Below are 23,623 nucleotides of genomic sequence, written 5' to 3'. Positions count from 1 at the left end.
TTCTTGTACATAGGGGGCAGTATTATAGTAGTTATATTCTTGTACATAGGAGCAGTTTTATAGTAGTTATATTCTTGTACATAGGAGCAGTATTATAGTAGTTATATTCTTGTACATAAGGGCAGTTTTATAGTAGTTATATTCTTGTACATAAGGGCAGTATTATAGTAGTTATATTCTTGTACATAGTGGCAGTATTATAGTAGTTATATTCTTGTATATAGGAGGCAGTATTATAGTAGTTATATTCTTGTACATAGGGGCAGTTTTATAGTAGTTATATTCTTGTACATAGGGGGCAGTATTATAGTAGTTATATTCTTGTACATAAGGGCAGTATTATAGTAGTCATATTCTTGTACATAGGAGCAGTATTATAGTAGTTATATTCTTGTACATAGGGGTAGTATTATAGTAGTTATATTCTTGTACATAGAGGGCAGTATTTTAGTAGTTATATTCTTGTACATAGGGGGCAGTATTATAGTGGTTATATTCTTGTAGATAGGGGGCAGTATTATAGTTGTTATACTGTCCCCCTCCTGGGGCTCTCCTGGTGTCTTCTGTCCCTGTCTTTGTGTCTACTGTCCCTTTCTTGGGGCCATCCTGGTGTATACTGTCCCTTTGCTGGGCCCTTCCTGGTATATACTGCCCCCTCCTGGTATATATGTCCTCATCCTGATAGATATCTCTCCGTGCTGTCTAATGTAAAAAAAACAACATTGTACTTACCCTCCCCGGGCACGTTGCGCAGTGTCTTTCCATGTAGCCAGCACACAGTGTCCGGCAGCCTTCGTCGGTGTTGGTGCTATTGCCATGCACTGCCCTCAGTCACTGGGACACAGATGAAAACTGTTGGCTTCTGTTTGGCCGTCAGCGTGTATTGCAGTGCAGGGACCTGATGAGTCTCTGCACCATGATGCATTTCAGCTGGATGTTCGCCCTCGGACACACATCCAGCTGAAGCAGGGGCAGGGGCTGGGGCCGGCCACTGTTGCAATCCATGCTACCGTGATCGTTCCGCCCCTGTCTGTATACTTTTCAACGTTTATTTACTTTCACTAAACTCAGAGATGCTGGGAAGGTAGTAGAGCCTTTTTTTTGGCGTGAAGAGGTATGCTTCTCTAATGGTCTCCATGTTTATTTTACAAGCTCAGGGGCTGCACAAAAAGAGGCGCAGTGGTACCCGGCTCTGTTACCCTTCACCCACATACAGTAGGAAGAAAGCAATATTAAAAATGGCGCATGGCTGGAGCGATAATTATCAGGTTCGGTTTTATCTCTGACACAACATTAACGAGCGTCGGGTCTGAGAGTCAACAGTGGAGACTTCCATGAAATACAAGTAAATTAGTAGCTAAGGTTCATGACCATCTGACTCGATAGTAGACACAGATGTCATCTTCCCATAGTCCTGCAATACCATGATACTATATACTTCTATATAATACCGTTATACTATGGCACTCTATTTCAGTCCCATATTTTCAAAAGTGACATTTTATTGCATGTTCTATATTTTTGGGTATAGCTTTCCATCTTGCTCTTTGATTTTACCTTGGCCTTCATATATATTATTGATTACACCTTTTCCCTTCTTTGCATATTTTCATGATGTCATCACCTATATTTTTTGTGCTTATTTTTTTTATTTCTTTTTATACAATAAAGCTTTTATTAAACTAATCATATTTGTGCGTTTTATGCTTGTTCTTTATCACCATCAGCTAAAAATCTGAAATACGGATGAGTGAACTGGAAGTCGAAAGTTTGGGGATTGTATCCGAGTCCGGACTCGAACACAGACTTTAAAAAACCTCCGAGTTTGGAGTTGGGGTACCGTTCACATGTAATAAAGTTTGTTGAAAGGCTGCAGTGCAGCCAATCAACAAGCTTTTTTGCATGCAGAAGTTGCTTTTACGCTGCTGTGATCAATAAAGGAAAAAAAAATGAAGTGAGCTCCCACCTTTTTTTCGATAATCAGCGCAGGTAAAGCCGACAGCAGGGGGCTGCAACCCTCAACTGTCTGCTTTGCCTTGGCTGGCTAGACGAGATCCCATGCTGTTTTTAAAAAAAATATTTAAATAAATAAGTTAAAAAAAACAGTGTGGGGTCCCTTTTCTATTTGAAAACCAGCCAAGGTAAAGCAGACAGCAGACGGCTGGAATTATCAGACTGGTAAGGTGCATTGTTATTTGGCCCTTCCCAGCCTAAAAGTAGCAGCCCTCATCCATTATATGCTCCAATTCTGGTGCTTTACCCAGCTCTTCCTGATTGTCCTGGAGCAGTGCCAGTCATGGTAGTACTTTTGAGGTCAATGTCAGCTGTGAATTCACAGCTGCATCCGGCCTAGGGGTTATTAATGGAAAGGCATCTATCAGACACCACAATTACATCACTAAGTTACTGACGTCACCGCACATGAGAAATTTCGGGCTACCGTTGACTGGGAATGACCCGTTGATCAATATATGTCATGCGACATAACTCCATTGGAATCGTTGGAACTTCCAGGATTTCTTTTTACTTAATGAATTGAAGAATAAGGGAGTGTGGGGTAGTCTTTATTCAAATAACCTTTTTTTTCTGTGTATGGTTTTTTTTTTAACTCAATATTAACCAATATTTCCATTAGTAATGGAGGTGTCTGATAGATGCCTCTGTATTACTAACCTCTGGGCTTTATCTCTGCTGTCAATTCACAGCTGACATCAAACCCACAAGCATTATTTTGATTGCACTGCACTAGACAAATGGGAAGAGCTGGGGAAAGAGCCAGAATTGGTGCATCTAATGGGCTTTCCAAATCTGGGGTGGCTGCGAGCTGCTATTTTTAGGCTGGGAAGCGTCAAATAACCATGGACCTACCCAGACTAATAATACCATCCTGCAGCTGTCTGCTTTACCATGGCTGGTTATCAAAAATAGGTAGACCCCACGTCATTTTTCCAAATCATTATAGTTATAATACTTATTACTGGTCTAGAACATTCTCTTTTCTATTTTATTAAAAGTATTATTATTTATATTTTAAATATTGTAATAGTACTTTGTTTTCTATTCATATTTAATGTCCAGTGATAGTAGTTTATTATTATTGCATGCCTTTAATACAACGTAGTATTGTATATTATTATTATTATTATTATTATTATTAATAATAATAATAATAATAATAAAACTAATAATAATAATAAATAATAAGGTACTACTATTAAAAAGGTATTCCTTATCCTATTTTGCACCTTCCTTACAGCGCTGTACTCCGCTTTCTCCAGAGGTCCCCATATAGAATGCATTGAGCAGAGGTGGAGCATCTGCATTTAGTAGTAATGTTCTGGCGATCGGTGGAGGTCTCAGCGGCCGGACCCCACTGATCTAGAAGTTGTCCCCTATGCTGTGGATGATTGCAGCAGAATGAAAACTTACAGTGACTCAAATAGCACCTAAACAATGTAAATAATATGATCTTTCGCAGAAAATATATTTTAATGAAGGATTATAAACATTTGCAATCAGTGAAACATTTAGTTTGCAGCAATGGTGTCTGCGATCCAGGAGTTGTAGTTGCAGACTCTGGTGTAGACTCCGGGATAGTTTGGGCGGGCGCAGCAGTATCCCCAGGAGACTATCCCCTGCAGTTCCCCATTACAGACCACGGGTCCACCGGAGTCACCCTAAAAGAAAAAAATCAAATTAGATTATTCTGTGTCCCAGTTTGCAACATGGCAAACATTATAAAACATATGTAAAGGCCGCTTTACACGCTGCGACATTGCTAGCAATATTGCTAGTGATCGCACCCGCCCCCGTCGTTTGTGCATCACGGGCAAATCGCTGCCTGTGGCAAACAATATCGCTAGGACGCGTCACACGTACTTACCTTCCTAGTGACGTCGCTGTGGGCGGACAACCTCTTTTTTAAGGGGGCAGTTCGTGCGGCGTCACAGCGACGTCAATCAGCGGGCCACCAATAGAAGCGGTGGGGCGGAGAGCAGCCGCAAGAACGACACTCCCACCTCGTTGCCGGAGGACACAGGAACGCTGTTGTTCCTCGTTCCTGCGGTGTCACAGGTAGCGATGTGTGCTGCCTCAGGAACGACGAACAACCTGCGTCCAAAATGAGCAACGATAGTTGGGAAAGGAACGACTTGTCAACAATCAACGATTAGGTGAGTATTTCTCATCGTTAGTGAACGCTCGTAGGTGTCACACGCAACGACGTCGCTAACGAGGCCGGATGTGCGTCATGAATTCCGTGACCCCAACAACATCTCGTTAGCGATGCCGTTGCGTGTAAAGCGGCCTTAAGAGTGAATAGTCAACTTTCACCCCCAAAAAATTATTTTGGAAGACTAATGGAAAATGTCCATCATGTTCTTACAATAACTGAAATATTGAAGGTCAAGGGGAAAGATCATTGATCTTGATCAGAGATTCAGAACATTGGAAATTCCAGATAGAAGAAGTTAAAATGATTGTGTCTTGAAGACGACATCTTCTCCAAAGAATTGGCACGTTCTGTTCCTGGAACATTGAGGGATCATCCGAGAAAAGTTTAGTTTGGCCGAACAATTCCTCTCCAGCTGCTGAGCGTCTGACCATGTACTACAGGAGCCTAAGGCGGGCTTTGCACGCTGCGACATCGGTAACAATGTGTTACCGATGCTGCAGCGATAGTCCCGCCCCCGTCGCACATGCGATTTCTAGTGAAAGCTGCCATAGCGATTATTATCGCTACGGCAGCTTTACACGCACATACCTGCCGTGCGACGTCCCTCTGGCCGACGACCCGCCTCCTTCCTTAGGGGGCGGGTCGTGCGGCGTCACAGCAACGTCACACGGCAGGCGGCCAATTGAAGCGGAGGGGCGGAGATGAGCAGGATGTAAACATCCCGCCCACCTCCGTCCTTCTCATTGCAGCCGGCGGCAGGTAAGGTGAAGTTCCTCGCTCCTGTGGCTTCACACACAGCGATGTGTGCTGCCGCAGGAGCGAGGAACAACATCGTACCTGTCGCTGCACCGGCATTATGGAAATATCGGAGGCTGCAGCGGTGATACGATAACGACGCTTTTGCGCTCGTTCATCGTGTCAAAAAGGTTTTACACGTTGCGATATCGACTGCGACGCCGGATGTGCGTCACTTTCGATTTGACCCCACCGACATCGCACGTGCAATATCGCAACGTGCAAAGCCGCCCTTAAGCTCACTAGTCGAGGGCTACTTGTACTTCATGGTTCTCCACTGCAGCTATAACTTCATAAATATCTATCTATAGTGTGATTCACCGAGTGACTCTCCCAGTTCAGATCAGGCATATGCACTCATATTCGGTCAGCAGATTTGCTTTGTGCACAAATAAATTTGGCCCCAATAAAAACTTACTGCCATTTTGCTAGATCCATACAAATGAAGACAAAAAAAAGTGAAATTGAGGGGAAAAAAACAGCTTACCTGGCAGGAATCCTTTCCTCCTTCAATGCAGCCAACACAGACCATGTTGGCCGTGATCTCTCCCGGATAGGCGTTATTACACTGAGCGTCACTCAGGACAGGGGCGTCCACACAGTGCAGGAGACTGGGGTAATTAGCTAAAATGATAAATGAAGTGGTAAAGTTAGTGCTCGGCCGTAAACCAAATAACTCAAAGTGCTATTAATTCAAATTTTGAATATTCACGCTTTATATAGTATTATTCCAGATACTGTGGCTCCAAAACTCAGGGCTGATTCACATCATAATAGGCTATGTGCGCACGTGTGCTTTGTAGCGCAGCGTAACTGCATGCGTCCTGCGTCCCCTGCATAATCTATGGAGATTGTGCAGGGGCCGTGCGAACGTGGCGTCTTAGAGCACAGCGCTTCGGCTGCTGCCCGAAGCGCGCGTTCTGAGAAGTGACATGTCACTTCTTCCGTGCGCTTTGCCGGCAGCTCCTGCTCTGTCTATGGCAGGAGCTGCATGCAGAGCGCACGTTCTCTGCCGGCACCATGCGTTTCAGAACGGAGCTTTTCAGCTGCGCTCTGAAGCGCACCTTTTAGGTGCAGTGCTGAGCGCACACGTGCGCACATAGCCTTATTGTTGTCTTCGAAGCTCCGCTTTTTACTTAGCTTAAATTCACTACATAGCGATTAGTGATGAGCGGGCACTACCATGCTCAGGTGCTCGGTACTCGTAACTAGTGATGAGCGGGCACTACCATGCTCAGGTGCTCAGTACTCGTAACTAGTGATGAGCGGGCACTACCATGCTCGGGTGCTCAGTACTGGTAACTAGTGATGAGCGGGCACTACCATGCTCGGGTGCTCAGTACTCGTAACTAGTGATGAGCGGGCACTACCATGCTCAGGTGCTCAGTACTGGTAACTAGTGATGAGCGGGCACTACCATGCTCAGGTGCTCGGTACTCGTAACTAGTGATGAGTGAGCACTACCATGCTCGGGTGCTCAGTACTCGTAACTAGTGATGAGTGGGCACTACCATGCTCAGGTGCTCAGTACTCGTAACTAGTGATGAGCGGGCACTACCATGCTCGGGTGCTCAGTACTCGTAACTAGTGATGAGCGGGCACTACCATGCTCAGGTGCTCAGTACTGGTAACTAGTGATGAGCGGGCACTACCATGCTCAGGTGCTCGGTACTCGTAACTAGTGATGAGCGGGCACTACCATGCTCAGGTGCTCAGTACTGGTAACTAGTGATGAGCGGGCACTACCATGCTCAGGTGCTCGGTACTCGTAACTAGTGATGAGCGGGCACTACCATGCTCAGGTGCTCGGTACTCGTAACTAGTGATGAGCGGGCACTACCATGCTCGGGTGCTCAGTACTGGTAACTAGTGATGAGCGGGCACTACCATGCTCGGGTGCTCAGTACTCGTAACTAGTGATGAGCGGGCACTACCATGCTCGGGTGCTCAGTACTGATAACTAGTGATGAGTGAGCACTACCATGCTTGGGTGCTCAGTACTGATAACTAGTGATGAGCGGGCACTACCATGCTCGGGTGCTCGGTACTTGTAACTAGTGATGAGCGGGCACTACCATGCTCGGAAGCTCAGTATCAGTACTCTAACTAGTGATGAGCGTGCACTACCATGCTCAGGTGCTCAATACTCATAACTAGTGATGAGTGGGCACTATCATGCTCGGGTGCTCGGTACTTGTAACTAGTGATGAACAGACACTACCATGCTCGAGTGCTTGGTACTCGTAACTAGTGATGAGCGGGCACTACCATGCTCAGGTGCTCGGTACTTGTAGCTAGTGATGAGCGGGCACTACCATGCTCGGGTGCTCTGTCCTCGTAACTAGTGATGAGCGGGCACTACCATGCTCGGGTGCTCAGTACTCGTAACTAGTGATGAGCGGGCACTACCATGCTCAGGTGCTCAGTACTCCTAACTAGTGATGAGCAGGCACTACCATGCACTGGTGCTCAGTACTGGTAACTAGTGATGAGCGGGCACTACCATGCTCAGGTGCTCTGTACTGGTAACTAGTGATGAGTGGGCACTACCATGCTCGGGTGCTCAGTACTGGTAACTAGTGATGAGTGAGCACTACCATGCTCGGGTGCTCAGTACTGGTAACTAGTGATGAGCGGGCACTACCATGCTCGGGTGCTCAGTACTCGTAACTAGTGATGAGCGGGCACTACCATGCTCAGGTGCTCAGTACTGGTAACTAGTGATGAGCGGGCACTACCATGCTCAGGTGCTCGGTACTCGTAACTAGTGATGAGTGAGCACTACCATGCTCGGGTGCTCAGTACTCGTAACTAGTGATGAGTGGGCACTACCATGCTCGGGTGCTCAGTACTGGTAACTAGTGATGAGCGGACACTACCATGCTCAGGTGCTCAGTACTCGTAACTAGTGATGAGCGGGCACTACCATGCTCAGGTGCTCGGTACTTGTAGCTAGTGATGAGCGGGCACTACCATGCTCGGGTGCTCTGTCCTCGTAACTAGTGATGAGCGGGCACTACCATGCTCGGGTGCTCAGTACTCGTAACTAGTGATGAGCGAGCACTACCATGCTCGGGTGCTCAGTACTGGTAACTAGTGATGAGCGGGCACTACCATCCTCGGGTGCTCAGTACTCGTAACTAGTGATGAGCGGGCACTACCATGCTCAGGTGCTCAGTACTGGTAACTAGTGATGAGCGGGCACTACCATGCTCAGGTGCTCGGTACTCGTAACTAGTGATGAGTGAGCACTACCATGCTCGGGTGCTCAGTACTCGTAACTAGTGATGAGTGGGCACTACCATGCTCAGGTGCTCAGTACTGGTAACTAGTGATGAGCGGGCACTACCATGCTCAGGTGCTCGGTACTCGTAACTAGTGATGAGCGGGCACTACCATGCTCAGGTGCTCGGTACTCGTAACTAGTGATGAGCGGGCACTACCATGCTCGGGTGCTCAGTACTGATAACTAGTGATAAGTGAGCACTACCATGCTTGGGTGCTCAGTACTGATAACTAGTGATGAGCGGGCACTACCATGCTCGGGTGCTCGGTACTTGTAACTAGTGATGAGCGGGCACTACCATGCTCGGGTGTTTATTACTCGTAACTAGTGATGAGTGGGCACTACCATGCTCGGGTGCTCAGTACTGGTAACTAGTGATGAGCGAGCACTACCATGCTCAGGTGCTCGGTACTCGTAACTAGGGATGAGCGGGCACTACCATGCTCAGGTGCTCGGTACTTGTAGCTAGTGATGAGCGGGCACTACCATGCTCGGGTGCTCTGTCCTCGTAACTAGGGATGAGCGGGCACTACCATGCTCGGGTGCTCAGTACTCGTAACTAGTGATGAGCGGGCACTACCACGCTTGGGTGGTCTGTACTCGTAACTAGTGATGAGTGGGCACTACCATGCTCGGAAGCTCAGTATCAGTAGTCTAACTAGTGATGAGCGTGCACTACCATGCTCAGGTGCTCAATACTCATAACTAGTGATGAGTGGGCACTATCATGCTCGGGTGCTCGGTACTGGTAACTAGTGATGAACAGACACTACCATGCTCGGGTGCTCGGTACTTGTAACTAGTGATGAGCGAGCACTACCATGCTCGGGTGCTCGGTACTTGTAACTAGTGATGAACAGACACTACCATGCTCGGGTGCTTGGTACTCGTAACTAGTGATGAGCGGGCACGACCATGCTTGGGTGCTGTGTACCCGTAACTAGTAATAGTAATGAGTAAGCACTACCATAGACTGATCCAGTAATCCGGCATTGACTTCAATGAGTTCATCTGAGGTGAGGTCACTGAGTTCAATGAGTTCACCTGAAGTCATTTCACCTGAGGTCACAGCTGGGGTACTGTGGGAACCTCCAGCTGTGAGCTCAGTGATGTGACAGCTCACAGGTGTGTCCCTGACGCCACAGCGAACAGTCACATTTTCTATTGTGACCATGCACTGCAACCTCAGATGTAGCATCGTAGAACCTTGTATGGATTATGTCAGACCTGCAGGGGTGTTTTGGGGGTTAATAAATTATAGAAACAGGATGTTTTTGTTTGTTTAGAAAAAGGATTTTACTATGTGTTTTGTGTTTATTTCTTTTTACTTACAAGATTAGTAATGGAGGGTCTCATAGACCCCCTACCCATTACTAACCTTGAGCTTGATGACAGCTGTGAATTTTTGACAAATCATAGCTGTCATTAACCCCTTATATTACCCCAATTGCCACTGCAGCAGAGTAATCAGGATGAGCTGGGTAAAGCAGCGGGATTGGCGCATCTAATGGATGTGCCAATTCTGGGGCATCTGTGGGCTGCTATTTTTATGCTAGGGGCCCCCAATAACCATGGGCCTCCCTAGCCTGAGAATACCAGACCCCAGCTGTCTGCTTTATTTTGGCTGGGTATCAAAATTCAGGGGGAATGCAGTCAGTTTTTTAAAATATTTAAATAATTTTAAAAAAGCCACATGGGATCCCTTGTATTTTACTACTCAGGCAAGATAACACACACAGCTGGGGGCTGCAGCCTCCAGCTGTCCGCTTTATCTGTGCTGGGTATCTAATATGGGGGACCCTACGCCATTTTTTGTTCAATTATTTATGTTTACAATCCACAACCAATCACAGATGCCGGCAGTCTGACTGCAACCAATCAAAAACGCTGTCACTGAGGGTGGGCAGGGGAAGTAGTGAATATTCATGATAGTTAATGAATGAACACAGAAGCAGTGTGACAGCAGCGAAGGGCACTCAGTAAGTATTACTGTCCTGCTCTATCTCTATTTTGCTTCCTTTTGCAGCCGACCAGCCCTTACTAACATCATTTTACAGCATTCAAGTTTGGGTCCCTATAGAAATATATGGCTTTCGGCATATGAGCGCATGTTTGGGTTCAAGTCCGGTATCAAACTGATTTTTTTTTTAAGTCCTACTGGACTTGCCGAATCTGAACATCTGGGGGTTCACCCATCTCTACTCAGAACTATAAAGTTTTTTTAACTTACAGCCACTGCTGAGAGTATTTCCCCAGCCGGATATCAGGCAGCTGGCGCCAGCACCGACACATCCAGAAGGCAAAGGGATGGTGTTGACGAAGGCATTGAGGGTGGCGGGTGAAGACAACTTGATCAGCAGGATGTCGTTGTCCAGGGTCTTGGAGCTGTACTTGGGATGTCTGATGGACTTGGCATTGTTAATGAATTGTTCGGTGCCTTCACTTACGTCGATGTTATGTTCTCCGAGTCTCACCTGCACCTTCCTGTAATGCGAAGCAAAACCAATATGGACATGTGTGGTACAGAGATATCAGAAGAGAAGGAGCTGAGAACTTCAGATGATAAGAACACAACTATCTTCAGGCTCACATGTATTAATAATGCAGATAACAGCTTGGACTTAATGCCTGGATACCTTAGAATTGGACTGACTCCACTATGATCGAAATAATGGTGTATCATTTATTGGTAGCTCGTGTGCACTGAAGACTGGAAAAACCATTGTCAATACAAGTGAGCGCTGAAGGCAATTGAATGTGCAGATCTAAACCTAGAAAATGGATCGTGGTCTACTGGATCAATCATTACTTACTGCTTATGGCAGTGCGCGGCGGAGACCACCCACAGGGAATTAATCAGGGACCCTCCGCAGAAGTGGTAGCCGGCATTTAAGGACACCTGCCATGGGACCGAATTCGTATCACAGACGTAACCTCCAACAATCTTATCATCGTCAAAGGCGACTGAAGAAAAAGACATAAATGTGAGTCACAAAATATTCTCAACATTGATATTCATTAACGTTAGAACACCAAGAATGAAAAGTCTATTACTTCTGAAAATCACAGGATCGATAGATGAATTACTGATATGAAAATGTAACGCCCTGGCAAAACCAGGTAGTCACAGAAAGAGTTAATTCTCCTTGGCAGCTACACAATCCCCACACAGATGTACACCATCCAATCAGGCCCTACTCACCCCCTCCCCAGGAAAAAGGGAGGGGGTGAGAGGAGTTAAGTTGAGTTGTGCTGTAGTCAGCGAAGCGCTGACAGGGAGAAGCTTGGAGCTCCCTGGTAAAGCTGGTAGTCGGGGTTGAAGCCATGGACTACCGGACTAGGTGGCAGTAAGGGCCACAGGCGATGGAGATCCGGTCGCGGGGATCCTGAGGCGACCGGGACAGGGTTGTAGCCCGCCGGTGCCGAGAGTGGTGACTCGTTCCGGAGGCCGTTCCAGCGGACTAGTCCAGACACGAGGGAGACAGACAGAGAGAGTGGAAGGAAGGGCCCTGGCTGCGCATCTGGGTGTGGGACCCAAAAACACCCACCAAAGGTGACCGGCCAAATGGCAAGTTGGTTGACAAAAGGACTCTGTGTACTCTTGACCCTCCACATGAGCATAGCCTCATCCAGCACCACGACTACCAACTGTAAGTGCTCTACTTCCTGCCTCCTAAAGACTGCTCCCTGCAACCTCTCACATTACCCTGGGCCCTGGGACTACAACTCCCCTACCCGTGGAGGGGATTCCACTTTGCTGCCCCACTCCATCAGTCCCGGGCACGGTCCCCAGAGGCAGCGGCGATGCCACCATCTCATCACTGCAACCCACGGGTGACGTCACGTCACAGACAATTTCCCCTGTAAATATCCCCTTTTCACTTGTGGGCGGGGGACCGCTGCTCGAGCCTGGGTCCGGTTCCCACTCGAGCAGAAAACATAAAAGCCCCAGCCCCGCATCCCTGAGCAGCCCCTTAGCTACAGTCTGGCCCCCGCCCGCAACACAAACACAGATAGATAAATAGATAGATAGATAGATAGATAGATAGAGGGATAGATAGATAGATAGATAGATAGATAGATAGATAGATAGAGAGAAGCGAACCTTTGCTTTCAGTATCTGGTGGGACTGTGTAGCTATAGCTGCAGCTAGACATTTCCGGTAATTGTCGATTAGTTCTGCACATCGGATGGAGAAATTTTAGCCTGATTGTCCCTACAAAACTGGATCACCTTGGCTGTGTTGGTGGTTTTGTGGCGCCCCTGAGGCTTCAGTCGCCACAGGGTACTGCACCTCACTTCAAGTGCGGTACTTATCACGGGTAAGGAAGAGGTTAACTGCTGGTGTTTCTCACATCCACAAACCACACACAGTTAGGTGCTTTCCCACTGGGGTTGGCCTAGGGTAGATAGGTGGGTGGCAATCACAAGGCATGGTACTTTCCAGGTCAATAGGACAACCACCTGTGAAGTGGGCACTACTGGGGAAAAGGAAGGAGCATCTTGACCCTTTAATCAGTTTACCCCGGGCACAGCTTGGGGTGAGGAGGACAGTCAGGACTTCGGTCCAGGCATCACCTTTTACACTTCTGGGAGCACTACAAGACCTGTGGCTTGGAGCAGGCAGCTCAGCCCGGGCTCTCTACAGCTACTGGGGAATCCAGGGTCTGCGGAGAGTGCAGGAAACACCCGCAGCCTGTTCCATCCTCCATACACGGGATTGGAGGGACCCCGACCAGAAAGGACACACAGTGGGAACACCGGCCGTGAACTCAGAATTATTTTGGATCGGCTGGAGCCCATCACGGCAGAGACTGGTAATCCCCGGGCAACCAAAGGACATTAAGTAAAGACCTGGAACCGCAACTACCATGTCTCTCCTTCATTGCCGCTGCTGGTGCCCCGCGCCTCAGCGCCAACGGCCACTACCACCTCTATCATCCTCCCTGTGGCCTAGCTTCCCCTGCGGGAAGCTGAGCTATCCTATCTGCGACACCATCCATCCCAGAGGACAGCGACCGCAGCAACGGCTAATCACTGGCGTCACGAGACAACCATTACTATCCCCTGCATCCTTCATCACCATCATCCCCTTTTTGGTGTACACCTCGGGGTAACGAAGCCAGGTAGGGCCACCTGTGACAAACCAGGCCCAACAACATTGGCCGGTGACAAGTAAATTTAACCCCTGCCCCATGGGTGCTACAGTTTTCTCCCAGTAACTGTCCACTGCAGGTCCTTTTACAGCGTTTCTATAGGATTAAGGTCAGGATTGTGATTCGGCCATTCCAAAACTTTACCTTTTTTCTTCTTTATCCATTCTTCTGTAGAACAACTTGTGGCTTTGGGTCGTTGTTTTGCTGCAGTCTTTATGTTCTCTTGACGGTATTCTTGTGGACAGATGTCCTGACTTTTTCCATTGAATTTTACGAATTCATTGTTCCATTAATGATGCCCAAGATGCATCAGAACTGGTCCAAACCATGATCCTACCATCACCATGTGTCACAGATGATAGGAAGTTTTTATGCTGTAATGAAGGTTTTTTTTCTATATTCTTTTTGAAACCACAAAGCTCTATTTTGGTCTCAACCATCCAGTATCCTTTTGGCTTGTCCAGGTGATCTTTAGTAAACTGCAGAAAGGTAGCAATGTTCTTTTTGGAGGACAGTGGGTTTCTTCTTACAATCCTGCCATACACACCATTGTTGCTCAGTTTCCTCCTAATTGTTAACTTTTGAATATTAATATTTACTAATGTTAGATAGGCCTTTAGTTACTTAGATGTTACTTTGGGTTCCTTTGTGTCCTCATACACTATTATACACTTTGCTCTACTTTTGATCTCTGAACCTAAATTTAATGCATTTGTAAACAATCCGACTGTGGATTGGTGGAGCCCAAACTCTTTAGAAATGGTTTTGTAAACCTTTCCTGCCTTCTACTCTTCTTTTTCTGAGGTCCGCAGAAATCTGCATTGGGCCACGATACATTTTGCAAAATGAGTGTTGTTCAGATTAGTCTCTATTTTGGTCTCATCCTTCCTCTAAACATTATTCCAGTATCCTTTTTGCTTGTCCAGGTGATCTTTAGCAAATTGCAGACAACAATGTTCTTTCTGGAGAGCAGTGGCTTTCTGCTTACAATCCTGCCATTCACACCATTGTTGCTCAGTTTCCTCCTGATGGTGAACTATTGAACATTAATAGTACTAATGTCAGTGAGGCCTTTAGTTACTTAGATGATACCTTGGGTTAATTTGTGTCCTCATGCACTATTATACACTATATGTTTGTTTTGATCTCTGATCCTGAATTTCTTACATTTGTACACTAACTGTGCATTGGTAGAGCCCAAACTCTTTAGAAATGGTTTTGTAAACCTTTCCTGCCTTCTACTCTTCTTTTTCCGTAGAAATCTGCTTTGTGCCATGATACATTTCAAAAATGAGTGTTGTTCACATCAGTCTCTATTTTGGTCTCATCCCTCCACTAAACATTAATCCAGTATCCTTTTGGCTTGTCCAGGTGATCTTTAGCAAACTGCAGAAAGGTAGCCAAGTTCTTTTTGGAGAGCAGTGGCTTTCTTCTCACAATCCTGCCATACACACCATTGTCACTCAGTTTCCTCCTGATGGTGAACTATTGAACATTAATATTACTAATGTTAGAGAGACCTTTAGTTACTTAGATGTTACCTTGGGTCCTTTTGTGGCCCCATGCACTATTATACACTTTGTTCTTCTTTTGCTCTCTGATCCTGAATTTTCTCCATTTCTAAACAATCTGCTTGACTGTGGATTGGTGGAGCACAAACTCTTTAGAAATGGTTTTGTAACATTTTTGTGCCTAATAAGCACCAACCACTCTTCTTCAGAAATCTGTGCCATGATACATTCCTAAAAAAATAATGTTTTGAAGATCAATCCTTAAAAGATCCTTGCTCTTTAAAAACAGGTCGCCCACTCAAATCTGAATGTCAGCCCATTGATTGAAAACACTGGAATTTAATTTCACCTTCAAATTATTTAATCCTAATCATTCACTTACTTTTGCCACTCTCAGACATATGATATTGGGTGATTTTCTTCAATAAAAACCATTACCAAGTCATATTTTTTTTCTCTTTTGTTTGATTTGGTTTTTTATCTATTTTGTGAAAAGCTGATGTAATTTTAGGTCTTAATTAAAAATAAGGAAAATTCTGAAGGACTATATATTGTATATTGTATATATTTGTTCTTATTTTCTTTACTTTGTAATGAAATCACAAATGATAGACATGTTTTTTACATTATTGCAGGTTACGTAAAAGGGAAATAAAGCCGTAAAGACGTTAAAAAGCCCCCAAAATTAATCAAAATGATAACAACATGGAAATCTAAAGATATAAAATAAATATATTTTGCTCATAGAGGAGAGAGGGAAAAGTGATTCAAACTTAATACAATTTCTGCATTTATGATCGCCCGGACCAGGACTCACCCGCAGCTCCGAGGAGAGCGCAGAGCAGGAGAAGCTTCATGATCCACGTCCAAAGAAATCACCCAAATAATGCAAAGACCAGGTATATATAAAGAAAGGTGCAGGCCGCTCCACCACCACACCACGGTGCACGAGGAGAGACGGTTATCAATGGCCTTGGTAAAATATCTATTTATAAAATGTAAACACTGCGTCACTTCTTCCACTACAAGGGTCTGAAACGACATGGAGCCTATAGATATGTACTGAACATTTCTACCCTATAGATATGTGTATGGGAAGAGGTTCTCAAAATTTAGTTATTGTTCAGTGCTCCGTGGGTCCAAAACTTATCACCCACACAGGGTCACATTCTTTGGGTCTATAGATATATCAAAATTTAAAAGATGTAAAATGTAGAGTGACATTATCACATTAGATTTTTAACGCAGCTCTGGAGTATAACACAGGCTACAAGTACTGTACACATAATATAATGTATCATCAGCATAGTGAGTGCAGCTCTGGAGTATAAAACAGGGGGTAACTCAGGATCAGTACAGGATAAGTAATATAATGTACGTACACAGTGACTGCACCAGCAGAATAGTGAGTGCAGCTCTGGAGTATAATACAGGATGTAATGCAGGATCAGTAATGTAATGTATGTACACAGTGACTGCACCAGCAATGAGGCTTCAGTCGTCACAGAGTATTGCACCCAACATTGGGTGTAATGCTAAACCCGGTTCCTGAGGAGGTTAGTCCCGGTTTCACCACTTATACACTCAAATACACACCAGGTTGCCCTGTTCTCTGTAGGGAAGCTGTGCTCTCGATGGCTGACACTTGGGATTTCAGTGGGCTGCATGGGGTGGAAAGCTCTATTCCCCTCGTTGTGTTGATGCCTTTGATCTCTGAGCTCGTGGGAATTGCCCATAAAGAGACTGTTCGCCGCAGGTTAATTATCAGGTTGCTTGAAGCTACTCCCTGATCTAGGGTCCTGTACCCCGCCGTGCTTCGGTCCCGGACTGGTTATTAGGCTTGGGATGTTGACCGTCCTTCAAGACCGATTCCTGACACCCAGCCTCAATAACCTGCGACCGGGTCTCCGACTCCTGTGGCCCACAAACCAATGTCTGCGACCTAGCCAAGAGTGTTATGATCTGGAACCATGGAAGACCACCATAAATCATTGGTAAAAGGTGACAAGAGCGTTGGCAACTAATCTGGCCGCCATCCCCTTACTAACCATCAACACTAGAAGTAGCCGAGGGGTGAACTAACATCCTGTGCACCGCGAACCCAGCCGGAGAACTAGCTATCCTAAAGTAAGGAATGATGAATAACTCTCTGCCTCAGAAAATAGATAAAGAATAGCAAGCCCCCCACATTCAAAGACTGCGGTGATATAGGAAAACACAATACACAGATAGATGATAGGATTAGCAAAAGGTCAGGCCCCCACTGACTAAAATAGGAAAGGACAGGAAAGGGTCTGATGGTGGCCAGAGAAAAACCCTGCAAAATTCCAAATTCCTGATAGTACAAAAAGGCCCTCAGATTGCACGATCTGCGCTCCGTCCTATACCGGGCGCTCTTGTCATACCAATGAACAGAAAACAAGAATCATTACAAATTCAAAAAGCCACAAACACATGGACTTAAAGGAGCTATACTCCAAACATAACTGCAGGGAGTTTCCCAGCTAAGCAACTGAGAGGGAAGATCCCTGCATGCAAATAAACTGAAAACAACCACAGCAAATGACAAACTCAGATAAGAGTAAAAGAACCAAACAACAAATAAAGAGCAAAGCACTTATCTGGGGTAGATGTGGTATGGAGCAGAATGAAGCAAGCTGGTGAACAAAGAACAACTGACATCCAGCCATAGCCTGCTATCAGACCAGGATTTAAATAAGCAGAGAGTTAGCAATGGAAACGCCCATTGCTCAAGACATCTGGTCTATGTTCAAACCATTCCTGGCCACAAGAGGGAGCCTCCCAGCAGCCAATGCATAACTGACATTCACAACACAAGAGTCACTCAGGGAGCTCCAACTCCCTCGCTCCTCACTCACTGAGGGCTATCACTGGACTGACTATCTCCCCTAGCACCAGGCTGCCTGACCCCTTGGTGGGCGGCCCTATTCAAGCTTGACAGCCCACTTGTGTGCCTGACAGGGTGTGTTGTGAGGTGTGGCTAGGATTTTGAATGCTGGTGGAGGCAGCACCATAGGTTGGGAACCCAGAACCATGGAGGGTTGGCTCTGCACCAGGAAGAAGAGAAGGTGCAGTTCCCTGTGACACCCTGGTATAGCCAGGGGCGTCACAATGGTGCCTCCCATAAAGGGAAGATTTTTATTTGTTTAATACATATACAAAATGCGGTGTACCAACTCCAAATGGCTGCGGCCCGGGAGTGCCGCCATTTGCTGTGGGGGAGTGGGGCACCCCTGAGGCTTCAGTCGACACAGAGTATTGCACCCGACATTGGGTGTAATGCTAAACCCATTTCCTGAGGAAGTCAGTCCCGGTTTCACCACATTACACACTCAAATACACACCAGGTTGCCCTGTTCCCACTGGGGACTGGGCTAGGGTCGGGTAATAAAGGGGTCGCCGACAAAGAGGCATTTACAGGATGCTCTCAACAGGGGCCCCAGTCCCACTAGCTTAGGACTTGGGAGGGGGGAGGTGCAGCCAGCAGGGGGAGTCAGGAGTCACACAACAGTTAACAAAACTAGTGAGCCAGCCACACTCAGGTGGCAGTCTAGAGGAATTCTCCAGCAGGAGAGCAGTGGAGCAGTCGCATCTACAGGTGCTCCGATGGGAAAGAGGGGAAGTTCACAACGGTTGCCGCAGGGAGAGGAATCTAGGGAAGATTATACTTCACGTTGGGTTTCCAGAATCTGCCTGGACGGGGAAAGTTTCAAGCCCCCCTGACCGCACAGTCCCCAACAGCACAGTGCCATATAGGATCCGGGGTCTCACTTCAAGCTTGACACCACATCGGAACTGCGGCACCTGCGGATAGGGACAAGAGTATATCTCGTGAAATCCCAGGTCCTCTCATAGCTTCAAGCCAGGGGATCCAGAGACAGGCATTACAAGGAGAAACCCACCGAACACCAAACCGGGCTGACCTCTAAAGGGATTCGGATTCAACGGAGCACATCATAGCAAGTGATCGGTATTACCTTGGTGAGCGGCATCGTACAAAAGTGAGTAAACAACCTGGAACCACAGCCATAGACTCTATTACCAGTACTGCCGCTCCCCGCCGCCATTACTACTCCCCTCATCATCCTCCCTGGGGCCTGCTCTACCTGTGGAGAGTGATACCATCCCTGGCTGCTACTACCATCTGCCCCGGAGGACAGCGACAGCAGCGGCGGCCCATTCCCTGGCCGCATACGACAAACATTCACCTCATTACTATACTCATCATTCTCTCCCCTGCTATCTTCTGTACACCTCAGGGCCATGGAGCCAGACTAGGCCACCCGTGACAGCGACAGTCGACGGCCCGTCGACAAGTAGGTTAACAATGCCTGCCCCGTGGGGCGCTACATATACATAGTGACTGCTCCAGCAGAATAGTGAGTGCAGCTCTGGAGTATAATACAGGAGGTAACTCACGATCAGTACAGATCAATGCTTTATCACTTTGGTGGACTGCAGTCATTCCTAACTCACTGTGCTAAGTTTCAAATGTTCTAAGCAAACAAATCATTACCGCTTTAGAATAATGGGCTGGAATATTGTTGGCCATCGAATTGTGCAGCTCTCAGGCTGTGACCAAGCGCATAGATCATCCTGAGGCCTCCTTCACACGTCCTTATTTCCGGTATGTGTGGTGTCTGTTTTCACATGTACTGGAGACACGGCAGCACAGATGTCACATGAATTGAACATTGATGTGATCTGTGTGACACGTACACAGGTGACCTAAAATTAAATAATTTTTATACTTACCTGTCTACGGCACTGCTGTCTCTGTCTCTGCTGTTGCTTCTGGGCCCGCTCATTATGCTCATGAATATTCACTTTACTGACTGCGGACCTGGAAGCAACAGTAGCGCCAGAGACAGAATCACGAGGTCCCATAGCAGTGCCGGGGACAGCAGCACCGGGGTCAGGTGAGTATACAAGTACATGCTCTCCATAGGCTATACAGATAGCACACGGATAGCACACGGATAGCACACAGTCAACACATGCTGAATACACACACGCACACACATACGCACCTTCCACATGATTCATCCAAAACGTCACACAGACAGTTTGCACAAACATGTGAAAGAGGCCTGAAAGTGATCAATCTGCAGTGCAATGTATATCTAAAATCACAATCTCCTATGAATGTGTGACGCCCTGAAAAAATCAGGGTGTCACAGATGACTGCACCCCTCTTTTAGGTGCAGGAGTCCCTCCTCTTTGGTCCTCCATCACAAATCCCATCCTGGTGCACAACATCAGCCAGCAAAGCCTAGTCACCCACCATTACAATAGGGAAACACCAGTGGGCGGGGCCAAGAGGATGGTGATGCCCACCTAGGGGTTCTGAGGTGTAGTGGGCGGGGACAGAGTTAGTTAGACACAGTGAGTGAGTGACCATTGAAAGTGACGGTTGTCAGGGGTTGGAGCTCCTGTGCTGACAGAGGACTAGTTGGCAGTCAATGGACAGGGCCACAGGCGACGGAGATCCGGTTGCGGGAAACCTTAAGTGGACTGGGGCAGGGTTGTAGCCCTCCGGTACCGACAGCGGGAATCCGGTCCGGAGCCGTGCACAGACAGGGTACCTGGACCCTAGGGCTAGGAGCAGCTTTAAGCCCCTTACCAATTAACCAGCCGGGGACAAGATTCCAAGTCTTTTCCCATAGGAGGCCGAGATAGAGCGAGACGGAAGCCCAACGAGGGGGATAGGGCTCCACAATTGCCTGCTAAGATCCCACGGGTCAGTTCTCACGGGCCACAACTCCCAGAGGACAATAACACTGGGAGTGGACTTCCCCGTTCCATACGGAGTGGTCACAGCAACAAGTCTAACACAAGGTGCAGGAGGAAGGGCCCCTCGTCTACCGTGCTGGGGTGCAGGATCTGAATGCACCATCCCAAGGCGACCGGCTACTGGCAATTTGGTTTACCATCTGGACTCCGTGTGAAGTTACTTAGGAACTGTGAGTACACCAACACCACCCGGTCCAATCCTGCAGGTTGCTCTCCGCTACACTATCCCACCCTATCCTGGGCCCCAGGCCAACACCTCCCCTACCCGTGGAGTGGTTAACATCAAGCTGCCCCACTCCATCAGGCCCGGGCACCACTTCCAGTGGCAGCGGCGGTGCCATCAAATATCACCGCACACCACGGGTGGCGTCAGTGAAAAACCTTCCCTACAATCCTAAAACCCCATTTTCACTTGTGGGCGACGGACGGGTGCTCAGGCCCGGACCCGGCTACCCTCAAGTGTGACGCCCTGGACTATCCAGGTAGTCACAAGCATAACATCACACACACCCCCTCCCCTGGATGGTTTACATCAGTCAAACAAAATCGTTGTTGCCTCCCTCCAGGGTCTGATGTCCACACCAGGTGGGGCGGAGCCAGGCGGTTGGCCCCACCCACCGGGGCGTTCACATGGCTGGAGGCGGGAAAAAGTAGTTAGTTAAGTTTGGAGTTCAGTGAGGAGTGGAGAAACTGCTAGTGTCTAGGTAGGAGCCCAGGCACTGTCAGCAAGGTCGGCAGACGGTGATGGCCGTCTGCAGGAGTTAGTGGACCTCTGCGGAACCGTAGGACCGGGGTCTGGCGGTGTCCCGCCGGTACCAAACCGGGGAGTGGAGTGAAGCTAAGCACAAAGGCAGGTGTTAGGGCCAGGTGGACGGGCAGACCCAGGAGGTGGATCCACTGGGCTGAACACCTCACCGAGGGCAAGGTGCCCGGTAGCCGGAGCACTAGCAGGACAGTCCGTTCAGAGGAGTGGAGTGAAGAAGTCCCTGGGACCACGGGGTCTCTGATGGTAGTCCGGGTGACGGAGCTCAGGTTTGGAGGCCGAGATGACGTCAGGCAGAGTCCGGAACCAATGGAGCGAGAAGGCGGGTCACCACAGGGATCGGAGATGGTAGGAACTGACGGGTTGGCAGGCCGTCACCGTTCGGGTATCGTCAGGACCGGTTGGCGAGGCAGGAGCGGCTCTACGAGAGAGATAGGTGAGTATATCACAAGACACAAGGAGACCTGACTCCTAGCTTAGAAAACACGAAGAACAGGCCCCGCCCACTTGGAAAGGATCCCCCTATATACCCAGTACCTGATCCTTCAATATCCTGTTGGAGGACACTGGCCCTTTAAGAGAGGGTCAATGACCGCGCGCGCGCCCTAATGCGCATGCGCGAGGCCCGGGTGCCAGAAGCCAGGGCAGGGAGCGGTGAACAGGAGGCAGGAGAGCCGGGCTGGAGCAGAGCTGCCGATGGGCGCCGGGAGCGGGGACCGGGCCGCCTGGAGACCGCAGGTGATGGGGCCTGGAGGCTGTGGAGTGAGGGACGCCTGGCAGAGGAGCCGGGGAGCGAGGCAGGGAAGCCGGGGAGCGTGGCAGGGGAGCCGGGGAGCGAGGCAGGAGAGCCGGAGTGCGTGGCAGGGGACCCGGGGAGCGCGACAGCAGGGCCATCGGACCCCAACTAGGCTAGGAGCCGCCGACAACGGTCAAATCCGAGAGTGACTGGAACCCCAGGGGTTTCCTAACACCCAAGACCCGACAGAAGGCAACAGTCCAACCAGTGAAGATAAAAAGCCACCGCCATAGGCTAGAAATCCAAGGGCCAGCGCCTGCGGGCAAAACGGGCTCCTTCGTTACCTATACGCCGGGGAGCGGACTACCGTTGGGAAACCATCGGAGTCAACACACTCTACACAGGTGCAGGAAAAGACAGCCACCATCAACCTGTCCGGGGAGAGCAAAGACACTGCAGCCGGCTGTGGGACCCGTCCATCCAGCCATTTGGTTTACCAGAGACTCTGTGAATCTGTGCCTGAGTGAGTACCACAGTGCCATCCGGCACCGCGCCGCGCTGCCCCTGCAACCCTGCACCCCAGCCTTCCAGCCTCCCCGTTACCACCACCGGGCCTCGGGATCACCAACCCCTACCCACGGAGGGGACAACATCCTAGCTGCTCCCTACCATCGCTCCCGGGATCCCCGTCACCAGCAGCAATGGTGCCCTTTATCATCATGACCCGTGGGTGGCGTCACGAACTATCTCCCAAAACAAACCACCCCCTTTTCACTCGTGGGCGAGGAGCGCTGCTCGAGTCCCCGGGTCCGACCCACCGCTCGAGCCACCGAGCAGCAGCAGAAGCCCCGGACCCGAGCGTAGCGAGCGCGGCCCCTCCGCCCGCGACACAAGCCACCGCCACGACCCCGGATCCGAGCATCTTGAGCAGCCCCCCTGCTGTGGTCTGTCCCCCGCTCCGCAACAAATGCTGGCCATAAAGAACTGTATGCGACCCCCAAAACAATTTTTTGTGGCCTGCAGGCTGAATCATCTGACAAAGGGGCAGCTATCGGTTGAGCTAGTGCTGTGTCTATAAAATGTGCTACGTTCTGTCTCAGCCATGCCACAGAAAGGCAGGTGCAGCTGCGTGTGCTGATTTATGTTACACAGCGCTCCTGGTGGTGCCTTCACCCGCCAGAGATGATCTCCAAGCCACAAGGCCAGACAGATGACAAGCCACACAACAGCTATACTGTATATAGCGTGCTGTGGGGCTATTGTACTTTGTAGAGGGGGCTAGGGGCCTTCATAAAATATGTACAATGCTGTGGGGTAATTATACTGTGTACAGAGAACCTATGAAGAGAGACTCTGGGGCCACCATACTGTGTACAGAGGAATTGTGA

General features: G+C 48.5%; 1 protein-coding gene across 1 annotated transcript; it reads right to left on the bottom strand.

The window, feature by feature from the left end:
• Nucleotides 1-3,527: 3,527 nt before the first annotated feature.
• LOC142310682 (trypsin-like) lies at nucleotides 3,528-15,779 on the bottom strand. The gene is made up of 5 exons (XM_075348264.1): nucleotides 15,740-15,779; nucleotides 11,069-11,219; nucleotides 10,486-10,739; nucleotides 5,457-5,593; nucleotides 3,528-3,677 (listed from the first exon to the last, which is right to left on the bottom strand). Exons 1-5 carry the CDS (start codon nucleotides 15,777-15,779, stop codon nucleotides 3,528-3,530), a joined length of 732 nt encoding a protein of 243 aa, XP_075204379.1.
• Nucleotides 15,780-23,623: the final 7,844 nt, after the last annotated feature.

Source organism: Anomaloglossus baeobatrachus, chromosome 5 (assembly GCF_048569485.1).
Source record: "Anomaloglossus baeobatrachus isolate aAnoBae1 chromosome 5, aAnoBae1.hap1, whole genome shotgun sequence".
NCBI lineage: Eukaryota > Metazoa > Chordata > Amphibia > Anura > Aromobatidae > Anomaloglossus > Anomaloglossus baeobatrachus.
This window is presented reverse-complemented; position numbering and strand designations above follow the sequence as displayed.

What these genes read in the sequence shown, in the direction of transcription:
- LOC142310682 (XM_075348264.1), bottom strand. Translation starts at nt 15,779, where the DNA reads ATGAAGCTTCTCCTGCTCTGCGCTCTCCTCGGAGCTGCGG. An exon ending in CGCTCTCCTCGGAGCTGCGG is followed by an intron (nt 11,220 to 15,739) that starts GTGAGTCCTGGT and finishes CTTTTTCTTCAG; the next exon opens with TCGCCTTTGACGATGATAAG. An exon ending in AAATACTCTCAGCAGTGGCT is followed by an intron (nt 5,594 to 10,485) that starts GTAAGTTAAAAA and finishes TTATCATTTTAG; the next exon opens with CTAATTACCCCAGTCTCCTG.